The 18,684-nt window shown below is 44.4% G+C and overlaps 1 protein-coding gene across 5 annotated transcripts in view; it reads right to left on the minus strand.

Moving 5' to 3' along the window:
• The window catches only part of ARMC8 (armadillo repeat containing 8), a 70,770-nt gene extending 56,867 nt beyond the window's left edge, over window positions 1–13,903 (minus strand). For all 5 annotated transcript variants that reach the window (XM_066620451.1, XM_066620453.1, XM_066620452.1 and 2 more), the window contains exons 1-2: window positions 13,689–13,903; window positions 7,085–7,161 (exon numbers count right to left, since the gene is read on the minus strand). In XM_066620451.1, the coding sequence (XP_066476548.1) occupies window positions 7,085–7,161; window positions 13,689–13,733 (122 nt within the window). In that variant the 5' untranslated portion in view covers window positions 13,734–13,903. The remainder of the gene's footprint in view (window positions 1–7,084; window positions 7,162–13,688) is intronic.
• Between the last annotated feature and the right edge of the window lie 4,781 nt (window positions 13,904–18,684).

The following is an 18,684-nucleotide window of genomic DNA, read 5'->3' on the forward strand; positions in this document are numbered from 1 at the left end:
CAGAGTTCATACACTGGAGAAAGAAAATATGAATACAAGATCAGCCATATAGATGATCCTGCTGAAATACAGAATGACATCTCCTGAGCACCAGTATCTGCAATAATTTGCTACTTCTTTAGACCAGTAAAAAGCACACACAAATAGATGAGAGAGGAGTCCACTTTAGAAGAGGCACAAAATATTTGTGAAATTCCTATTAGCAGTTTCTCAAGATACACCTGCTGCTCTTTTAAGGGCAGATGCTAGATTAGCAGAATTGCATTCTACATCCAGCATTAATTTCATTGGTTGAAGGTTTGTTACCTTAACACACTTTGGCAGCCTAGAATGGTTAAGAAAAACAGCAAGTTGCGTCATGACATTCTTGCATGAATTCCACTGGAGCCCTTTTCTATGCCAACTGAATTCACGTTGAGGGTTTATCCTTCCCTCCCTTCTAGAAGAACAAACAGCTGCCCCAAAGGAAAAAAAAATGTGTTTTTGTTCCAAGCTATTAGATTTGTGCTATGTTGCAAATACAGCTTATTCTCCATAGTATTTTGTATAAAATATCCGTTGGATTGGAAGCAGTAATTTATAGTCTTTAATGTCATTCCTTTTAAGAAATCTGTCACATCTTTGTGTCTTCAGTGCACACCTACTGCTTCTCCAAAGGGGCAATTCACTAAACAGTCAAACAAAAATTCTGCATATGTGAATCTGGAGAAGTTAAGGATGCTACTCTTTACTAAAATTATCCTTTTATGCAATCACCCAAGGGACATTTTTGCCAGTACGTATGGACCCCTATATCTGCAGATTCAGTTATCCTCAGATCCAGGGAGCCCATTCAGGCTGCCTGCAGCCAGCATCGATATGGTTGTATACTTATAGTGACCTATAAAAAGTAAGAACATTTTTGCAGCGGTATGGCTCTAAACAATGTTAATTGACAGGAGGGACATGGAGGACTGAAAGTTGCAAAACTGGCAATGAGTGTTGCAACATTTGTCTTGATAAAGAAAATTCAAGACTAGTATTTAAAATATTATGGCACGTTTTGCGCTCTTGATCATTTTATCCAATATTTAGCATTTTGGAGGTCTTCTTGACACATTGCTGTCGTCTTTATAAAAACTGCACTTCAAGAATTTTTAAAAGTGTTTTTAACTGGTGGCGAAGATATCTAGTTTGGCATGTATTAAAGTGTTTTCCCCCATTTCTGAATTGGGATGCCCTTTGGCTATAATCACTAAAGTTGGTACTACTGTTATGATACTTGACTTCATTATCTTTTAACCTAGAAAAGTAGACATAATGGCTGGGTGCAGACATAACACTAAAAGCATGGTTTATGCAAAATATTGCTAAGAACTCAGACCATGGTTTGAGTTCCTATATGTATAACAGGCAAACCATGATTTAGAGTTTGTTGTTTGCTTTTGTTATCCATCTGCTTGGGAATAATCTTCATAAATTCAATCTTATCTCTGCAGTGCAACAACCTCTTGGGACAGAACAACGGTCTTAACCCAACAGCAACACCCCTATCAATGGTCTGAATTCAGACATAACATTAACAAAGCAGAAACTGTGGTTTGCAAATCAACTTCAATCATGGTTTCAGAACCTGATTTGCTGGTTTCAAACAGACTATAAATTATGGACAGATTCCAGTTCCAGCATAATGCAAATCCATGATCTGGCTAAACAAACCATGCTTTCCTGTTGCATTTCAATCTATGTTTGATAAATGAACATACCGTAGTTACTCGCCTATAGGGCAAGAAATTTCTGCCAATATATGAAGCTTAGATCATCACCACCTGATCTCCAAGATTGCTCAGGGTCAGAGCTTATCAAGCAACTCCAGAGAAGCTGCTTTTCAAGTGGCACAAGAGAAGTAAGGCAGAGATAATTAGAGGACTAATATCCAAGGCAACCCCTGGCAAGATCCAGCCAAAGTTAAACTTTTCACTGCTCCTGAGACTTCTATTGAATACAAGCAAGTCTCTTTCTCTTTAGCAGAGCCTGCTGCAGCCTCTTTCCATTTTGCAAATGCTTGCATTTTGCAGAGGTCTTTTTTTTAAAAACACCAGGGTGTAATCCTTGTTTCCTTGAAACAAAGTCCGAGGCTACAATTCAGTGCACCATTATTTAAGAACACTCATGGAAAGCAATAGGTCTACTTCAGACTAAACAAGGTTGCAACTATGTGCAGCTGCATTTGTCACAGTCATTTCTTGTTGTCTGTCTCTCCAAGGTGAATTGCACACTCCCAGTTTTATGTTGCATGTTATATGTAGAGTCTCTGGTTTAACATACAAGATACCTTAAAAGAGGATTTGATTAATGGTACTCCTGCAGTGGTTCCCAAACTTTTTTCACTTAAGAACATAAGAAGATCAGGCCAAAGGCCCATCTAGTCCAATTTCCTGTATCACACAGTGGCCCACCAAATGCCCCAGGGAGCGCACAAGACAACAGACACAAACTGCATCCTGGTGCCCTCCCCTGCATCTGGCAATCAAGAGGAAGACTGCCTCTAAAACCAAGAGCTTGCACATACCTACTATGACTTGAAACACATAATAATCTTTTCCTCCAGAAATTTGTCAAATTCCCTCTTAAAGGCATCCAGGCAAGATGCCATCACTACTTTCTGTGGCAAAGAGAAACTTCCACAAACTAATTACAAGCTGGGTAAAGAAATATTCTGTCTGTCCTAACTTTCCCAACACTCAACTTTCGTGGATGTCCCCTGGTCCTGGTGTTATGTGAGGGGGAAAAGAGTGTCTCTCTATCCACTATGTCCATCCCCTGCATGATTTTGTATGTCCCAGTCATGTCCCCCTCAGGTGCCTCTTTTCTAGACTGAAGACGCCCAAACGCTGTAGCCTTTCCTCATAGGGAAGGTGCCCCAGCCCAGTAATCATTTTGGTTGCTCTCTTTTGCACCTTTTCCATCTCCACTATACCTTTTTCGAGATGTGGCAACCAGAACTGAACACAATACTCCAGGTGTGACCTTACCATCGATTTGTACAACGGTATTACAATATTAGCTGACTTATTCTCAATGCCTTTCCTAATGATCCCAAGCATGGCATTAGTCCTCTTCACTGCCGCTGCACATTCGGTCGACACTTTCATCGAGCTGTCCACAAGGACCCCAAGATCTCCCTCCTGATCTGTCTCAGACAGCTCAGAACCCATTAGCCTATATGTACAGTTTTGATTCTTTGCCCCAATGTGCATTACTTTACACTCATCAAAACGCATCTGCCATTTTTCTGCCCAGTCTTCCAGTTTGGAGAGATCCTTCTGCAGCTCTTCACAGTCTCTTCCAGTCTTCACCACTCGGAAAAGTTTAGTATCATCTGCAAAAGTTTTGATTCTTTGCCCCAACGTGCATGACTTTACACTTACTGACATTGAAGCGCATCTGCCATTTTGCTGCCCATTCTGCCAGTTTGAAGAGATCCGTCTGGAGCTCCTAACAATCACGTCTGGTCTTCACCACTCGGAAAAGTTTGGTGCCGTCGGCAAACTTTGTCACCTCACTGCTAACCCCTGTCTCCAGGTCATTTATGAAGAGGTTGAAAAGCACCGGTCCCAGGACAAATCCTTGGGGCACACCGCTTTTCACTTCTCTCCATTGTGAAAACTGTCCATTGACACCCACTCTCTGTTTCCTGGTCTTCAACCAGGTTTCAATCTAGGAGAGGACCTGCCCTCTAATTCCCTGACTGTGGGGTTTTTTCAGTACCTTTTGGTGAGGGACCGTGTCGAACGCCTTCTGAAAGTCCAGATATATAATGTCCACGGGTTCTCCCACATCCACATGCCTGTTGACCTTTTCAAAGAATTCTAAAAAGTTTGTGAGCCAAGACTTACCCTTACAGAAGCCACGCTGATTCTCCCCCAGCAAGGCCTGTTCGTCTATGTGTTTTGAGATCCTATCTTTGATGAGGCATTCCACCATCTTATCCGGTACAGATGTTAGGCTGCCTATAGTTTCCTGGGTCCCCCCTCTTTCCCTTTTTTAAGATTGGTATGACATTTGCTATCCTCCAATCCTCTGAACCGTGGCCGTTTTGAGGGACAAGTTGCATATTTTAGTCAAGAGATCAGCAACTTCATTCTTCAATTCCTTAATAACTCTTGGGTGAATGCCATCAGGGCCTGGTGGCTTATTGATCTTTAATTTATCAATGAGGTCTAAAACATCTTCTCTTTCAACCTCTATCCGAGTTAATTCCTTGGTCAGGAGTGGTCGTTCGGGCAGCAGTATTTGCCCGAGGTCTTCTGCCGTGAAGATAGATGCAAAGAACTCATTTAATTTCTCTGCCATCTCTAAGTCTCCTTTTATCTCCCCTTTCCCTCCCTCACCATCCAGAGGGTCAACCGCTTCTCTGGCAGGTTTCCTGCTTCTAACATATTTGAAGAAGCTTTTATCTTTCCCCTTAATGTTGCTGGCCATGAGTTCCTCATAGTCTCGCTTGGCCTCCCATATCACCTTCTTACATTCTTTTGCCACAGTTTATGTTTCTTTTTATTCTCTTCATTAGGTCAGGACTTCCATTTACGGAAGGAAGCTTCCTTGCCCTTTATGGTCTCTCTAACTTGACGCGTTAGCCAGGCGGGGACCCTCCTGGACTTAGTTGAGCCCTTCTTCCTTTGTGGTATACATTTCCGCTGCGCCTCTATGACTATTGTTTTAAGCAACATCCGTGCACTCTGGAGAGATCGGACTCTTTTTACCTTCCCTTTCAACCTTCTTCTAACCAGCCTCCTCATTTGAGGGAAGTCCGCTCATCAGAAGTCAAGGGTTTTTGTGAGAGATTTGTCCGGTATTCTTACCCCAACATGCATGTCGAAACGGATCACAGCATGATCACTGTTCCCCAACGGGTCCGTAACACTGACATCTCTAACCAGGTCCTGAGTACCGCACAATATTAAATCCAGAGTCACCTGTCCTCTGGTGGGCTCCATGACTAGCTGCTCTAAGGCACAGTCATTTAACATGTCAAGGAATCCGGTCTCCTTTTCGTGACCAGAACACACATTGACCCATACTACTGCCATTATTCAATTCTCTCTCAAGTACCCCTAAAGATCCTATCAAATGCCCCTGGGGGTACATGTACCCCAGGCTGGACTAGTGGCATGTTCTTTATAGGGCGTTTACTCTGATAAGTGTTTACAAAAAGGCTGTGAAGACCAGAATTTAAAAACTTAAAAATATAGTAAAAAATACATTTTTATTTAATAGAGACTGTACAGTTCTTAGGTAATTACTGGTAGCTTATTTTTCAGGATCTGGCCTCAGGTAAAATCAGACAAAACTATAGTCAGATACCCCCCCCTAAGTTTAAGCCCTCCCCCTCCCCAATTTGTTTGAGAGTCATAGAAAATTCCATTATTTTTGGTTCAAAAACCTGCCCTCAGCTTATAGGCAGGTATTTTGGTGATTGAATTTTGGGAAATCGTGTACATGCTTGAATACATACATTTCGCACGAACTGTTCATTTTAAGATGACGTTATTTTTGAAGACAGGTACTATAATTGACAAAAAACTATTTTATTTAATAATCTGATTTAGTTTACCCAGAACTCTCACTACAATTATAGGTGAAAACTAGTATGCGTGCTACACAAAGGACGTGGATTCCATTAGGCTTGACAGATTAATCATTAGGTGCATCTAAGGCTGCAAACCTAACCTCACTTTCCTGGAAGTAAGACCCATTGAACACAATAAGATTTACTTCTGAGTAGACCTGGTCAGGATTGCACCCTAAGGTAGTAACTTGGATAACTTCAAAACTGCCAAAAGCAGGTGGTTTAAAAGAAGAATGAGACTGTTTACAAACACCTCTAGTTATAGGTAACAATGTTAGCTTTCTCAGAAGTAAGCCCATCGTGTTCAGTAAGACTAACAGCCCAACCCTATTCAACTTTCCAGTACTGGTTCAGTCATGCCAATGGGGCGTGCGCTGCATCCTGCAGTATGGGGTTAGTCAGAGACCTCTTCAAGATAAGGGTACATTTGTTCCCTTAATTTGAGGTTGCAGCATGGCTGCACTGGCTCTGGAAAGTTGGATAGGATTGGGCTGTAATCCTACCTTACTCACTGGAAACAAACACCTCTGAACTATAAAAAAAATTAGCCTCTTATTTAGAATATTCATTTGCTGCCTTTCTAGACAATGTAAAAGAAATGGTTCCCTGTAGGCAAAGAGTTCACATCCGAACATAGGCAGGCAGCCCAATCCTGAGCTGCCCAGTGCATGAAGCTGCAGCGGTACCAGAATGACTACTGCGACATCCAACACACACCAGGTAGCCTGCTGCAGCTTTCATCACCTTCCCTTGAGTAAGGGAAGTAGCCCTGTAATGGGGTTACTTGATTCTGCAGCAGATCTTGAGCTGGAACAGAATGAAGCCCTGTGTGAGGACTGACATGGGGCTCAGGATCTGGCAGAGCTCTACCATCCCACCCTCCCCCTACCCTAGAATGCCTCCCCCCCATGCCCCACTCACTTTTCCGCCACTTGATAGTTCAAGCAAGTGCCAGCTGGCAGAATGCAGGCCCAGCGCTGAAGCTGGTCCAGCATGGGCTCACGTTGTGTTAGCTCCAGCACTGTGTCTGCAGTAATGGTTGCAGACACGCCTCATAGCACGTTTGCAACAGTGTGTGCCAGTGGTAAGCCAGTGCAAAGGTCTCTGGATTGGGCCCTCAGTTTGCTATTATGGTAACAAGACACAGCAACCTCTGGCCTTGCACATGGTTTCTTCTCCTTCATGTATGAAAACAGATTAGAGGCTTCACTTCTAGTTTGTCAATTCAAGTGTGGCAAACTCTGCTTGTGCAAAACTTAAATGTGTTCTCAAATCAGTTATAGATCTGAACTACAGTTGTTTCTTACATTTAAATGAGGCCATAGCGGCTGAATACAATCAGTAACAACTCAGAAAAAGCCAAGTGATGTGCAACACAGTTACGAATATGAATGGCTAAAGGCAAGCTACAAGAAAGGTACAAATAAACCTAGGCAAGTAACAACAAGACAGCAAAAAGTCTGTATTACTTACATGACACCCTGCAGGACTTTCTGAGGATCAGGATCAAATAATCTGTCAACATAATGGCGACTACTAGCCGTGACTTCCTGTTGGCAAAAACATATGCATATCATTAGTTTTAAACACTCAAATAAAGCAAAAATCCATAATCACACAACAAAATAGGGGTATTTTTGGGTTGCTCCAAGTTCTGTCCAAGGTATTTTACTAGAACTGAATTCATCACTTATTGCCAGGCAGAGCAACTTCAAACAATGCCCTTCATTATATTTCCTCCAAACTCAGATGTACTCTTCCCCCATGTAAAACCTACATATTAAAAGAAGTACTGCAGCACACATGGTGTCTTTAATTTCTATAGGAAGTAAACCCACATAAATTTAACACAAAAGCATTTATACATGTTCAGAAATGATGCCTACTCACAACCACCACCAGAAACAGCAATCATTTTTATCCTGCCTTCTGAATTCCCAGGTGAACATTGATTTGACCTAGTGAGTTCGTGTTCAGCTGGGGTCCTCCTAAAACCGTCCTCTATGCATGCTTCCAGCTTCAGTTATCAGAAATAAACTGATTAAAGACAAGCTTATTTACAAAACATTTTTGAAATTTATATTCTGAGAGGCATATTGCATTGTAGAGAAAATATTTGTATCAATTCTTTTGGTTTTCACAAGATTAATTCTGCAATCAAAATGTCTTTGTTTATGCTTAAAAAAACTATATTGTACACATATTTACTGATAACCAACCAACCACTGACTCAATGCAACTTCCATGCAAGCAACTTCCTTGCAAGCAAGCAGACATATGACTGTAGCCTTGGTTTTTCCAGGAACAACTTCAGGATTTTTTTTCATTTGGATAACATTTCTGTAACTTGAAAGGATGCTTTGTTTGCTCTTGACAGGTTCAAGACATAGGAACATGCATGCTAGTATCACTGTGAATCTTTTCTATGTGGGATACACAATGCATTTTTACAAGTGGTGGAATCAATAAGCACAAACAAATCTTTACTGGACAATATTCTAAATCTAGTATCTTCATTTTGTTCCCTTTGCTGAAGTTAAATTATAGTTGAACATGATTTAAGCCTCTCAACATTAAGCCATTTCTGCCCAACATTGCATATACGCTGCAGGGACCAAATGGGTACACCTGTGGGTCAGGTAGAAATAGGTTAATATAGATTTCCATTCACTTTATGGTAACTGAGCTAAGGCTATTGCATCTTTGAAAACTGAAAAGCAGGATACTGAAAATATTGACTTTGCTTTTCAATATTTTGATTAACGCCTTTTTGAGGAAAGCATTCGAGGACCGGCGTTGAGTTCCGTACGATGTAAACAACTTCCTGACCAGCTAGAAGTTCGTAGATCATAGTGCCATATTTGCCGACAGATGTAGAGGCCACTGACATCGGCCTCACTGCCCAACCCTACAGCCTAAGAATCAATGTGGATTAAGACCAAGGTTATAACCTCAGAGGGATCACAGACAAACGTTCATCTCAATGGAGCCCAAATTGAGCAGATCCAAAAAGGCAAATACCTGGGATCGCTAGTACAGAGAAAAAAGTGGCATCCATCACTGAAGTCCACAGCAGGATTGGTCATGCAACAGTAGCATTTGCATCACTCAAATGGTGCCTCTGGAAGTAGGTTATCAAGACCAAAATTCACCTCTTCTAAACGCTGATCCTGCCAATTCTGCTATATGGATCAGAAACATGGAGTCTCCTCAGATAAGCTCAAGGTCTTCCAAATGCAATACTTGAGACTGATCCAGGGTGTCTCTCTTTGTAATCACCACTGTAATTAGACAATTTGGATATGGTGCAATCATCAACCATGAGTTGAAGAACAAATTCAAAAACGCAGATTCCAATTATTTGGCCACATTTGCAGAATGAATACCAGCCAGTTGCCACACATGCTCCTCTGGTACGAGTGACTTCCCTATTGGAGGGTTCAACAGCACCAAAGAAAGTGTCGATAAGACACATGAAGGAAGACCTGAGGAATCAGCATTGATCATTGACAAGGCTAGAAACATAGGTAACAATAACAAAGAGTGGAAGCGGGTCACAAATGACACACGGATCCAGCAGCACCTCCAGTAGTGTATTGGTTCAGAGGATAACCTGCTCCCCAAGTGCCAGCTCAGGAATACAGAGAAAGAAGACTGCATCTTTAGCTGATGAACAAGTTCTTGTGGTTCACTTAGGATGAAATCTTATGCACACTGAACATTACTTCTGAGTAAATGTGCATAGGACAGCACTGCAAGAAAAATTAAAGCCTGTGATTTCCAAAGTTTCTGCCTCAAAAGAATACTGTTCATTTTCTGCCAAAATTCACATGCATGTTTGCCATGTACCACCAGTGTGTTGCAGAAGATTCTCGGGCATGTGCTAGACATACTTGGTCAGGCCTTGCATGCTGATACCGTTCCAGGTGGCAAGCTCTTTCTACTTCACTTTTTGTTGTCCTTCATGATGCACCCTATGTCACAACATAGTCACTTCCTCGTATTTTATAGGGAAAGAGCACAAACTGGCTGCCAGGAACATAATCAGTGCTTCAAATGTTTTTGAAGTTGCTGCTGCCCATAGAGATGCAAAGAAAGAAAAGCTGCCATACTGCTACTCACTACAACAAAGATTCCAATCAAAATTTTAAACACAAATGTTAACTTGTCTTGCATACATTTCAAAACCACATGCACCCAATCTGGTACACAAAAACCACAGGTGGTGGGGTAATTACTGCAGACACTAAGAACATAAGAGCCCTGTTGGATCAGGCCCAGGGCCAGTCTAGTCCAGCTTCCTGTATCTCACAGTGGCCCACAAGATGCCTCAGAGAGCACACAGTGGGCAAGATATTTGCATCTCACTGCCACTCCCCTGCATCTGGCATTCTATTTACCCTTGCACCCCCCCCCCTAATGAAGATACTGCACTTAGATTTAACTTGGACCACTTTATTAAACACAACTGACCAATTTTTAATGCATGAAACCTACTGAACACAACTTCCCTCCCTCACTAGTCTGGGGTAGGCAAAAAAAAACTGCCATCCATGGCCAATTCAAATGACAGAAAAATATTCCAATCTTCCTTCATTGCTGCCACACATTGGGTTGACACTTTCAAAAAGCTGCCCACCAGCACCCCAAGATCTCTCCCCTGAGCTGTCACAGACAAAACAGAATCCATCCCAGTATTTCTCAAACTGTGGGTTGAGACCCACTAGGTGGGTCGCAAACTGATTTCAGGTGGGTTTCCATTCCTTTCAATATTTTATTTTTAATATATTAGACTTGATGCTACCATGCATTGGGGAAAATGTTACAGATCTATACTTTTAACAGGTTACTCTCTAAATGCTTTTAACAATGATAGTAAATGGGACTTACACCTGGGTAAGTTTGGGTAGGATTACAGCCTAGGATTGCAAAAATTTTCCTGCTTGATGGTGTCACTTGCAGTCATGACATCACTTCTGTCAGGACCCACCAGATTCTAATTCTGAAAAAATGGGTCCCAGTGCTAAAAGTCTGAGAACCACTGCATTAGCCAATATCCTTCCTCAACCAAATTTTTAAAAACTCACCCCTAAATGCTCTCAAACAGTTACTCAAAACAGACTTCTAGTTTTTTTTGCCGATAAGGGACAGCCCTGAGAGCCCAGGTTTTACATCCAATTGTAAATGTCGAAAGCCAAGGCATCACAACTTCATCCATGCCAGTGACAGAAAGCCAAAGTGAAGCCGTGTGACAGGGTAGAGAAGCAGAACAAACACCACAAGCCCCAGCAAATTAGAAGTTTGCCATAAAGCATGCCATGACAATATCTAAAAAGTCACCAGTAATAAAATTGGTAAATACATCAGAAGCAAGAAACTGGCCACAGACATAGCAAAACTACCAAATGTTAGACACATAAAAAGCAAGATGGGAAAACTAATGAATTTTTCACATTCCCCTTTTAACGTGCAGGGCATTGTAGAACTACATCCAAAGCACTTTTGAAGCAATGTTTTGGAAAGAACTGTAACACAGAAAAATCTAATAATAAAACAGTAGCAAAGTCACTATTAGATCTTCACAGAAGAGATCTAGAAGAATTGAAGTGTGAAATGGATGTAGAGTCCAATTTCTATTAAAGAGGATCTCCATACCAGACAGAAAAAATAATATTACTTGATTACCTTTCTGCCTTTTCTTTTTTAAAAGATCCAGACAGAATACAGGGAAATAGATACTTTGCAACTCAGCTTCTGCCCAGTAAGCTGGTAGAAATCATAATTAAAGCTACAGGTCCTACCCAGGGGAAGTTTGTTGTACTTCTGACCCACTGAACACCACTTCTTCTGAATTAGGCTCTATACTGCTCAACCTGTGAACAATATACAATATGCAAGACAATATGCAAGAATCACAGAGGGGTTGACTCTTAGAATATAATATACATGGATTTTTCATAAGACCTATGACTCATGCTCTTGATAAATATAAACAGCAACTGAATGAAAGGATTGCCCCTATTCAAGACTGAGAACTTATCTATGACTTCTGTTCCAAGAAAATCTAGAAAATTTTGCAGAAGAGAGACAGTAAATCCTTCATGAGTTTGTACAAGAACCAACCTTTTCACATTTTCTTAAGCAATCTAGAAACAAGTCGAACTGGCTGGTAATATTACAGTATATGTACAAATGCATGAGAGTACAATCCAAATAAGTCTAAAGAGTTAAAACAGAATCTTCATGAACCTGCCAAGAAGGCAAAAAAACAAAAAGCAAAATACAATGTTCAAAGTAAATATTCATTCAAAGTAAAATTTCTACTGTGTAACAGCTAATTAAAATTAAAATGAAGATCTCTTACAGTAATTACAGAATGCTCACCAAACATACAACCTTTTTGTACTGCAGTCTGGAAAGGGGCAAATAGCCCACATTAATTAGTAAGAGACCCTAAGAACTACAACAAATACATGAAAGCCTGCACTTCCATGGTTAGTTACTGTCTACAACGCTGGTTGCTCTGTTTAACCCATTTCTGTCCAGCTCACAGGTGTACACATTTGATCCCTGTTACATATATGCAACATTGGGCAAAAATGGCTTCAGCAAAGCAGTGTGGTGGTATCAGTGATAGAACATAACAAACCTGCTGGATCAGGCCCACCTAGTCCACCTTCCTGTATCTCACAGAGGCCCACCAAATGCCTCAGGGAGCACACAAGACAGAAAGAAAAGCAGCAATCCTATCCACACTTACCTGGCAGTAAGCCTCATTGACTATAATGGGACTTACTTCTGAGTAGATATCAGGGACATGCAGTGGGGTGGGGAGGCAGGTGAGGCAGAGTCTGCCCACTGGAGCCCTTTGAAAAACATGCCACCATGTGAGATGGTCAAGCACACTGGTGCTGTCCCTTGCACCTGGCATTCTGAGGTAACCAACTTCTAAAATCAGGTGGTTGCACATACCCACCGCAGTAATCTGTGGAGGACTTTTCCTTGGGAAATTTGTCCAATGCCCTCTGTCCAATCTAGGCCAGATGCCATCACCACATCCTGTGGCAAGGGGTTCCACAGACTAACTACACACTGAATAAGGAAATATTCTCTTTTCTCTGTCCTAACTCTCCCAACATTCAGTTTTAGCAGATTTCTCCTGGTTCTGATGCTACATGAAGTTTGTTGTTGGTGTTGCTGATGGTGTTGTTAGAGGTTTAAAACAACAACAAAAAATTGGATCAAGGGGAAACCTGCTTATAAACAAACTTCCCTGAAGTCACAAGTTGAGGAGAAAGAGAATAATGGAAGTAGGACAAATCATTCACACACACCCCAATACAAGAGTTGTGGCTCATCCATCAGACTGTGGCTGCCTGTCTTTGGACACATCTGTCTGGAGACCTAGGGAGGAGCAGGAGACAGAGGCTGCAATACTATCCACACTTTTGCAGGAGTAAGCCCCATTAACTATAATGGAACTTCCGAGTAGACAGGCAGAGGACTAGGCCCTAAGCACACCCAAGGCTGCAATCCTATCACACTTTCTTGGGAGTAAGCTGCATTGACTACAATGGGAGTGGACTCTGAGGCTGCCATCCTATCCGCACTTTCCTGGGAGTAAGCCCCACTGAATAGAACTTACTTCTGAGTAGACATGCAAAGGCTTGGGCTCTGAGGCTGTCATCCTAGCCACACTTTCCTGGGTGTAAGCCCCATTGACTTTAATGGGAGTTACTTCTGAGTAGACCAGCCTAGGGCTGGGGTCTGATCCTGCAGGGCACGCGGGGCTCCTCTGCGGAGCGCCCCGACAACGCCTGCCCAGGGGGGGAAGGAGGCAGAGGCTCCGTGTCAGCCCCGCCAGAGGAGGGGCTGCTGCTGCTGCTGCTGTAGCCGTAGTAGACGGCGAAGAGCGGGATGGGCGGCCAGCGAGGGCGGGACCCGCTAGAACAGCCTCAGTAGGCAGTCCCTTGCTCGCTCCCCTCGCTGGGCACCGCAGGACCAGACAAGCCCAGGCGCCCACGCTGAGCTAGCCCCGCCGGACCCAGCGCCGCCGCCCCAGGCCTCCTCCACTCACCGACAGGACACTCATGCGGAGCGGCGCCTCCAGCACACACGCCATCTTGATGCGCGCCAGTGCCGGCCGTTCAGCCCCACGCGAGAGCCGCTGCCACGACTGCCGCCGCCAAGCGCGGCCACATCGCCGGGAGGGGAGGGGGCGCGGGGGAGGGGAGGGCGAGCGGCGCACGTCCGTTCGGCACGAATCGGCTAACGAAAAAAATAAACTGCTTCTCCGTCCGGCCAGCAGTGCGCATGCGTCGTGGGAATGCGTCCGAGGGGGCGGTACTATTTCCGGAAGTAGGTGCATCCGCGCCCAGACTCTTCCGGCGCAGCGCGCGAGCCCTTCTTTTGCAGACGCGGGCGTTAACGGAAAGGCTGGGCAGGCATTTGAGCGTTCCGCGCATGCGCAGTGTGGGCACCAGCTACGGGACAGGCGCGCCACCTGCTGGAGAATCTGAGAAAAAGAGCCGAGTTGCTAGCACCTTATTAGAGTCCCCTGCACAGGAGAGGTTCTTTGGCTCAGTAGAGCTGCGGGTTTGGGGGTGTAAGGGAGCTCTAGTACTTTGTGCAGCTGTGGATCTGATGAGGACCAGGCACTCACACTGCAATCCTAGCCACACTTACCTGGGAGTAAGCCCCATGGGACTTACTTCTGAGTAGGTATCAGGGAGGTGCAGTGGGTGGGGAAGCAGGTGAGGCAGAGCCTCCCCACTGGAGCCCTTTGAGCTCAAGCACCTCACAAAGCGGCAGCACTTTTCAAAGGGCTCCAGTGGGGAGGCTCTGCCTCACCTGCCTCCCCACCCACTGCATCTCCCTGGTAGATATGCATAGGATTGGGCTCTAAGTCAGGTTTGGCCAACCTTTCAACTTTAGGTCTCCTGGACCTTTACCAATTGTGTAGCAGAGGAAATTTTAGCCCTGCCACTTGTCATCTCACAGACGACAAGCTGCAACAGCTGAAATTTCCTCCACTACACAGTTGTTAAAGGTCCAGGAGCCCTAAAGTTGAAAGTTTGGCCACCCTTGACTTTGCAGGGAAAATTCAGAAGAATGGCAACAGTTCATGATGCCACATTTACCTTACTTGGTAAAGAGTGAGTGAACACAGTATGACAATCCCAAACAGTTGGGGGTGACAGCATGAGATCTCCTTTCCCTCCCATACCTTTCCCTCCACTGACTGAGTCTGCAATGTGTGAGAAATGACTGTTCTGCCCCCATGTGGCAGTTCTGAAAAACCAAAGGGCTCCACATGAATGCTACATACTATCTCCCAGGCAGCCCGTGGGAAAAATGATGGCCTAGAGGGTGTGTGTGTGTGTCAAACTCGTTTCATAAAGAGGGCTGAAATTAGTAATCATGTTGCCTGCTAAGGGCAGGAAGTGACATCATTAAGCAGAAAATGATGTCATTAAGCAGATGGCCCAGAAATAAGCACTTTGTTCTCACACAGAAACTCATTAGCTGCAAATGACAGAAGAGAGCATGTGCAAATCATATTTTCAAGATATGAGAGAACCAGTTATCAAGCTGGGAGAGCCCAAATTATAACAGGGGTCAGATAAATTGCTTCCATGGGCTGCATTCAGCCACAGGTCTTATGTTTGACGCCCCTGGTCTAGAGTCTCTAGACATTAACTCACACCACCCCCAACATGCACCAGGGCCTGCCATAGCCCATTGCTATGAGCCCCTAGGCTCTGGCTGCCCAATGCTCAGGTGCAGGGCAATTACTACACCAGGTGCTGCCTGCAGATGTTCCTCATGCTGCTGCTGCTCCATTGTAACCTCATGACTATATCCACCAGGTAAGGTGCCCTTATATGGGGGAGAAGATGTGGTAACACCCTCTTGATGTGAGTACAATACCCTCCCAATGTGGTGCTGTGTCCATCTGTTGCAGGGAAAGTACCCTTCCTGTGTGGGTTTCAAAGGACTTTTGCTGCTGTGACTGTTTGGGTGTCAGGTTTTAGGGAGTGTTGTAATAGATGCTCCAATGGCCAGTGCACTGATGCCCAGGCAGGACCTGCCCATTCTGCAGCAAATGCTGCAGGACCTGACCTCCTGCCTCTGCTTCTGAGGGAAAGAAGGCCCAGTCCTCCTGTGCCCTTAACTGGACATGGGCTGAGCTGGCACAGCTCTATCAGCAGGCCACAGAGGACCCTGTACTGGTATTTGGCTAGGGTCTTGGCAATGGTTACACCAGGCAGTACACAGCTTATTTATGCCATAGGTGAGGCTGTTTGTACCCTGAGCTGCCGTGCCAATTTGGGGATGACATGCCACAAACATCTGACATTCTGGGTTGACTCCAGAAGGCTGCAAGGATGGCCTTGGCCACCAAAGTAGATGACGAGACTGCTGTGTTCCATGTCCTGAACAGTGGGCAGCAGCCCCTTTGCACTCTTCTCCATCGCAACCTTATCCAGGGCTGAGGTGTCATAAGAACATAAGAACAGCCCCGATGGATCAATATGCTGGTGTCAATATACTATGGATTCATACTGTGAGTGGTTGCTGGGGGTAAGGCCCATGAGACGGGGATAAAGGGGGCAATTTGAACTCAGGCCCAGGATCAGAAAGGGGACTCAGGAGCCAAAGAAGAGAGCCCAGAAATTCCTGCAATCTTATGTTTTCCTATCTTACCTGGACTCTCTGCCCACATGGGATGCTAGGTACACGGTGGCTACTGCTACCAAAAGCCATATGTGCAGGGCCAAGGAATGCATACATGACACTCCTTAACACAGTGTCAAATCTGGAAAGAAACTGGTCTGCTACAGTAGCATTTTGGGGTATAGATCTTCTTGCCATGAAGGAGTGTATAGGAGCTCAGGGACACAGTTGTGGGGTTACAGCTGCTAAAATATGTTTTAGTGCAAACAGGACATTTTCCATTACAGTGTGAGCCTAAGTACAATGAAGCTAATTTTCTGCAATGATTTTCTATATTTAAAAGATTTTAGAGAGAATTAAGTTTGTGTGGTTTTCCATACAACTGTATCTGCTGCCAACACTGTATGGGCAGGTTGACTTGGGCTCTGCATTGGGAAGCCCAGTAGACCTGGACTCCAAAGATTTTTCTGGCTGTTGCCACCTTCCTCCCGCCATGTTTTGCCCCCTCCCCACCCCTGTTCTGCCCACCTTTGTCATTACTCAACTCTGCTCTGTTTCATCCCCTCCCCTCCCCCTTTGGGAAGGGGCCCAAAAGAAACTTTGTACCCCCTGATAAAATTCCACTCAGAGGCCCTGGGGAAGGAAGGAGAGGCATGACTGATATATTGGGCACTGTGAGTGATTTGGTCAGTGGGTTGCAACAGTAAGACCCGAACTTTACTTTATTCTTGGGAAACATCCTTGAAACAAACCAGGGTTAGGCAATACATCTTATCAAAAAGGGTTCCCTTTAAAGGGAACCCCACTTTCCTTGGTTGAAAACCAGAGATGCAGAACATGGGGAAGAACTCCCCTGTGAAAGTTGTAATGAGGAATCATATGATATGGGCACACCATTTAGTTTCCTGCCCTCAGAGGGGCAAAGAGGAAAGCTCCCACACTGTTTGCTACAAGGGCTTCTGGTATTCCCACAGAGTCAGGAAGTCTGCCAAAGGTTGACTGGCAGTGCAGGAAAAGGGACTAGCATGGCTTCCACTATGATGAAAGCCCTGAATAGCAGAGAGTGTTTTCTCCTGCTTGCTTCCTTGCCTCTAGCTGAAAAAGAGCTGCGCCTGCTACAACTGAGGAAAAAATGTGCACAGGTGTGACCAGGGTCAGTGCAATCATTAGGACAACTAGGCAGCTGCCTAAGGCACAGGCCTCAGGGGGCACAGTACTGACCTTTGAGGGGCTGACCTTTATGCAGATTGTTTTTTTAACCCATGTAAGAAATGCAACTACAATAAATGCAACTGCAAAAATGCAATAAGAATAACTCTCAGGAAGAGCAGATCTGCCATTTGTCTAGCCTATCCATTTGTCCAGGATATCTGGTTTTTGTTTCTTTTGAATTCATGTTATTTTTCAGTTACAGACTGCCACACACATTCCATTGCTGCTTGATTCTTTGGAGATTCCCCAGGTTTGGGGGCTACTTTTCCTTTGGGGGAGGTTTTCTCAAGAAAATTTCCTTCCATGTAGGCTCTCTAACTGGGTGGTGGCAGTGTGAGCTACCTGTTCCCTATTTACTCCCAGTTAAAAGTGTGAAGCGGGGAGATAGGTGTTAGTCATTGACTGCTGAGTGCTCCATCAGCCAGGGTCTTCTCCATTCACTTACATGTGTGAACAGTCCTAGAGTCTGAACCTGAGCAGTTTTGGCAACCCTCCTTCACGGTCTTCAGGCCTTGCTGAGAGAGAATCAGCATGGCTTCTGTAAGGGTAAGTATTGCCTCACGAACCTTTTAGAATTCTTTGAAAAGGTCAACAGGCATGTGGATGCGGGAGAACCCATAGACATTATATATCTGGACTTTCAGAAGGCATTTGACATGGTCCCTCACCAAAGGCTACTAAAAAAACTCCACAGTCCTCTCATGGATTGAGGACCGGTTGAAGACCAGGAAACAGAAAGTGGGTGTCAATGGGCAATTTTCACAATGGAGAGAAGTGAAAAGCGGTGTGCCCCAAGGATCTGTCCTGGGACCGGTGCTTTTCAACATAAATGACCTGGAGACAGGGTTGAGCAGTGAGGTGGCAAAGTTTGCAGACGACACCAAACTTTTCTGAGTGGTGAAGACCAGAAGTGATTGTGAGGAGCTCCAGAAGGATCTCTCTAGACTGGCAGAATGGGCAGCAAAATGGCAGATGTGCTTCAATGTCAGTAAGTGTAAAGGCATGCACATTGGGGCAAAAAATCAAAACTTTACATATAGACTGATGGGTTCTGAGCTGTCTGTGACAGATCAGGAGAGAGATCTTGGGGTGGTGGTGGACAGGTCGATGAAAGTGTCGATCCAATGTCGACCCAATGTGCGGCGGCAGTAAAGAAGGCCAATTCTATGCTTGGGATCATTAGA

This window comes from Tiliqua scincoides, chromosome 3 (genome assembly GCF_035046505.1).
Source record: "Tiliqua scincoides isolate rTilSci1 chromosome 3, rTilSci1.hap2, whole genome shotgun sequence".
NCBI lineage: Eukaryota > Metazoa > Chordata > Lepidosauria > Squamata > Scincidae > Tiliqua > Tiliqua scincoides.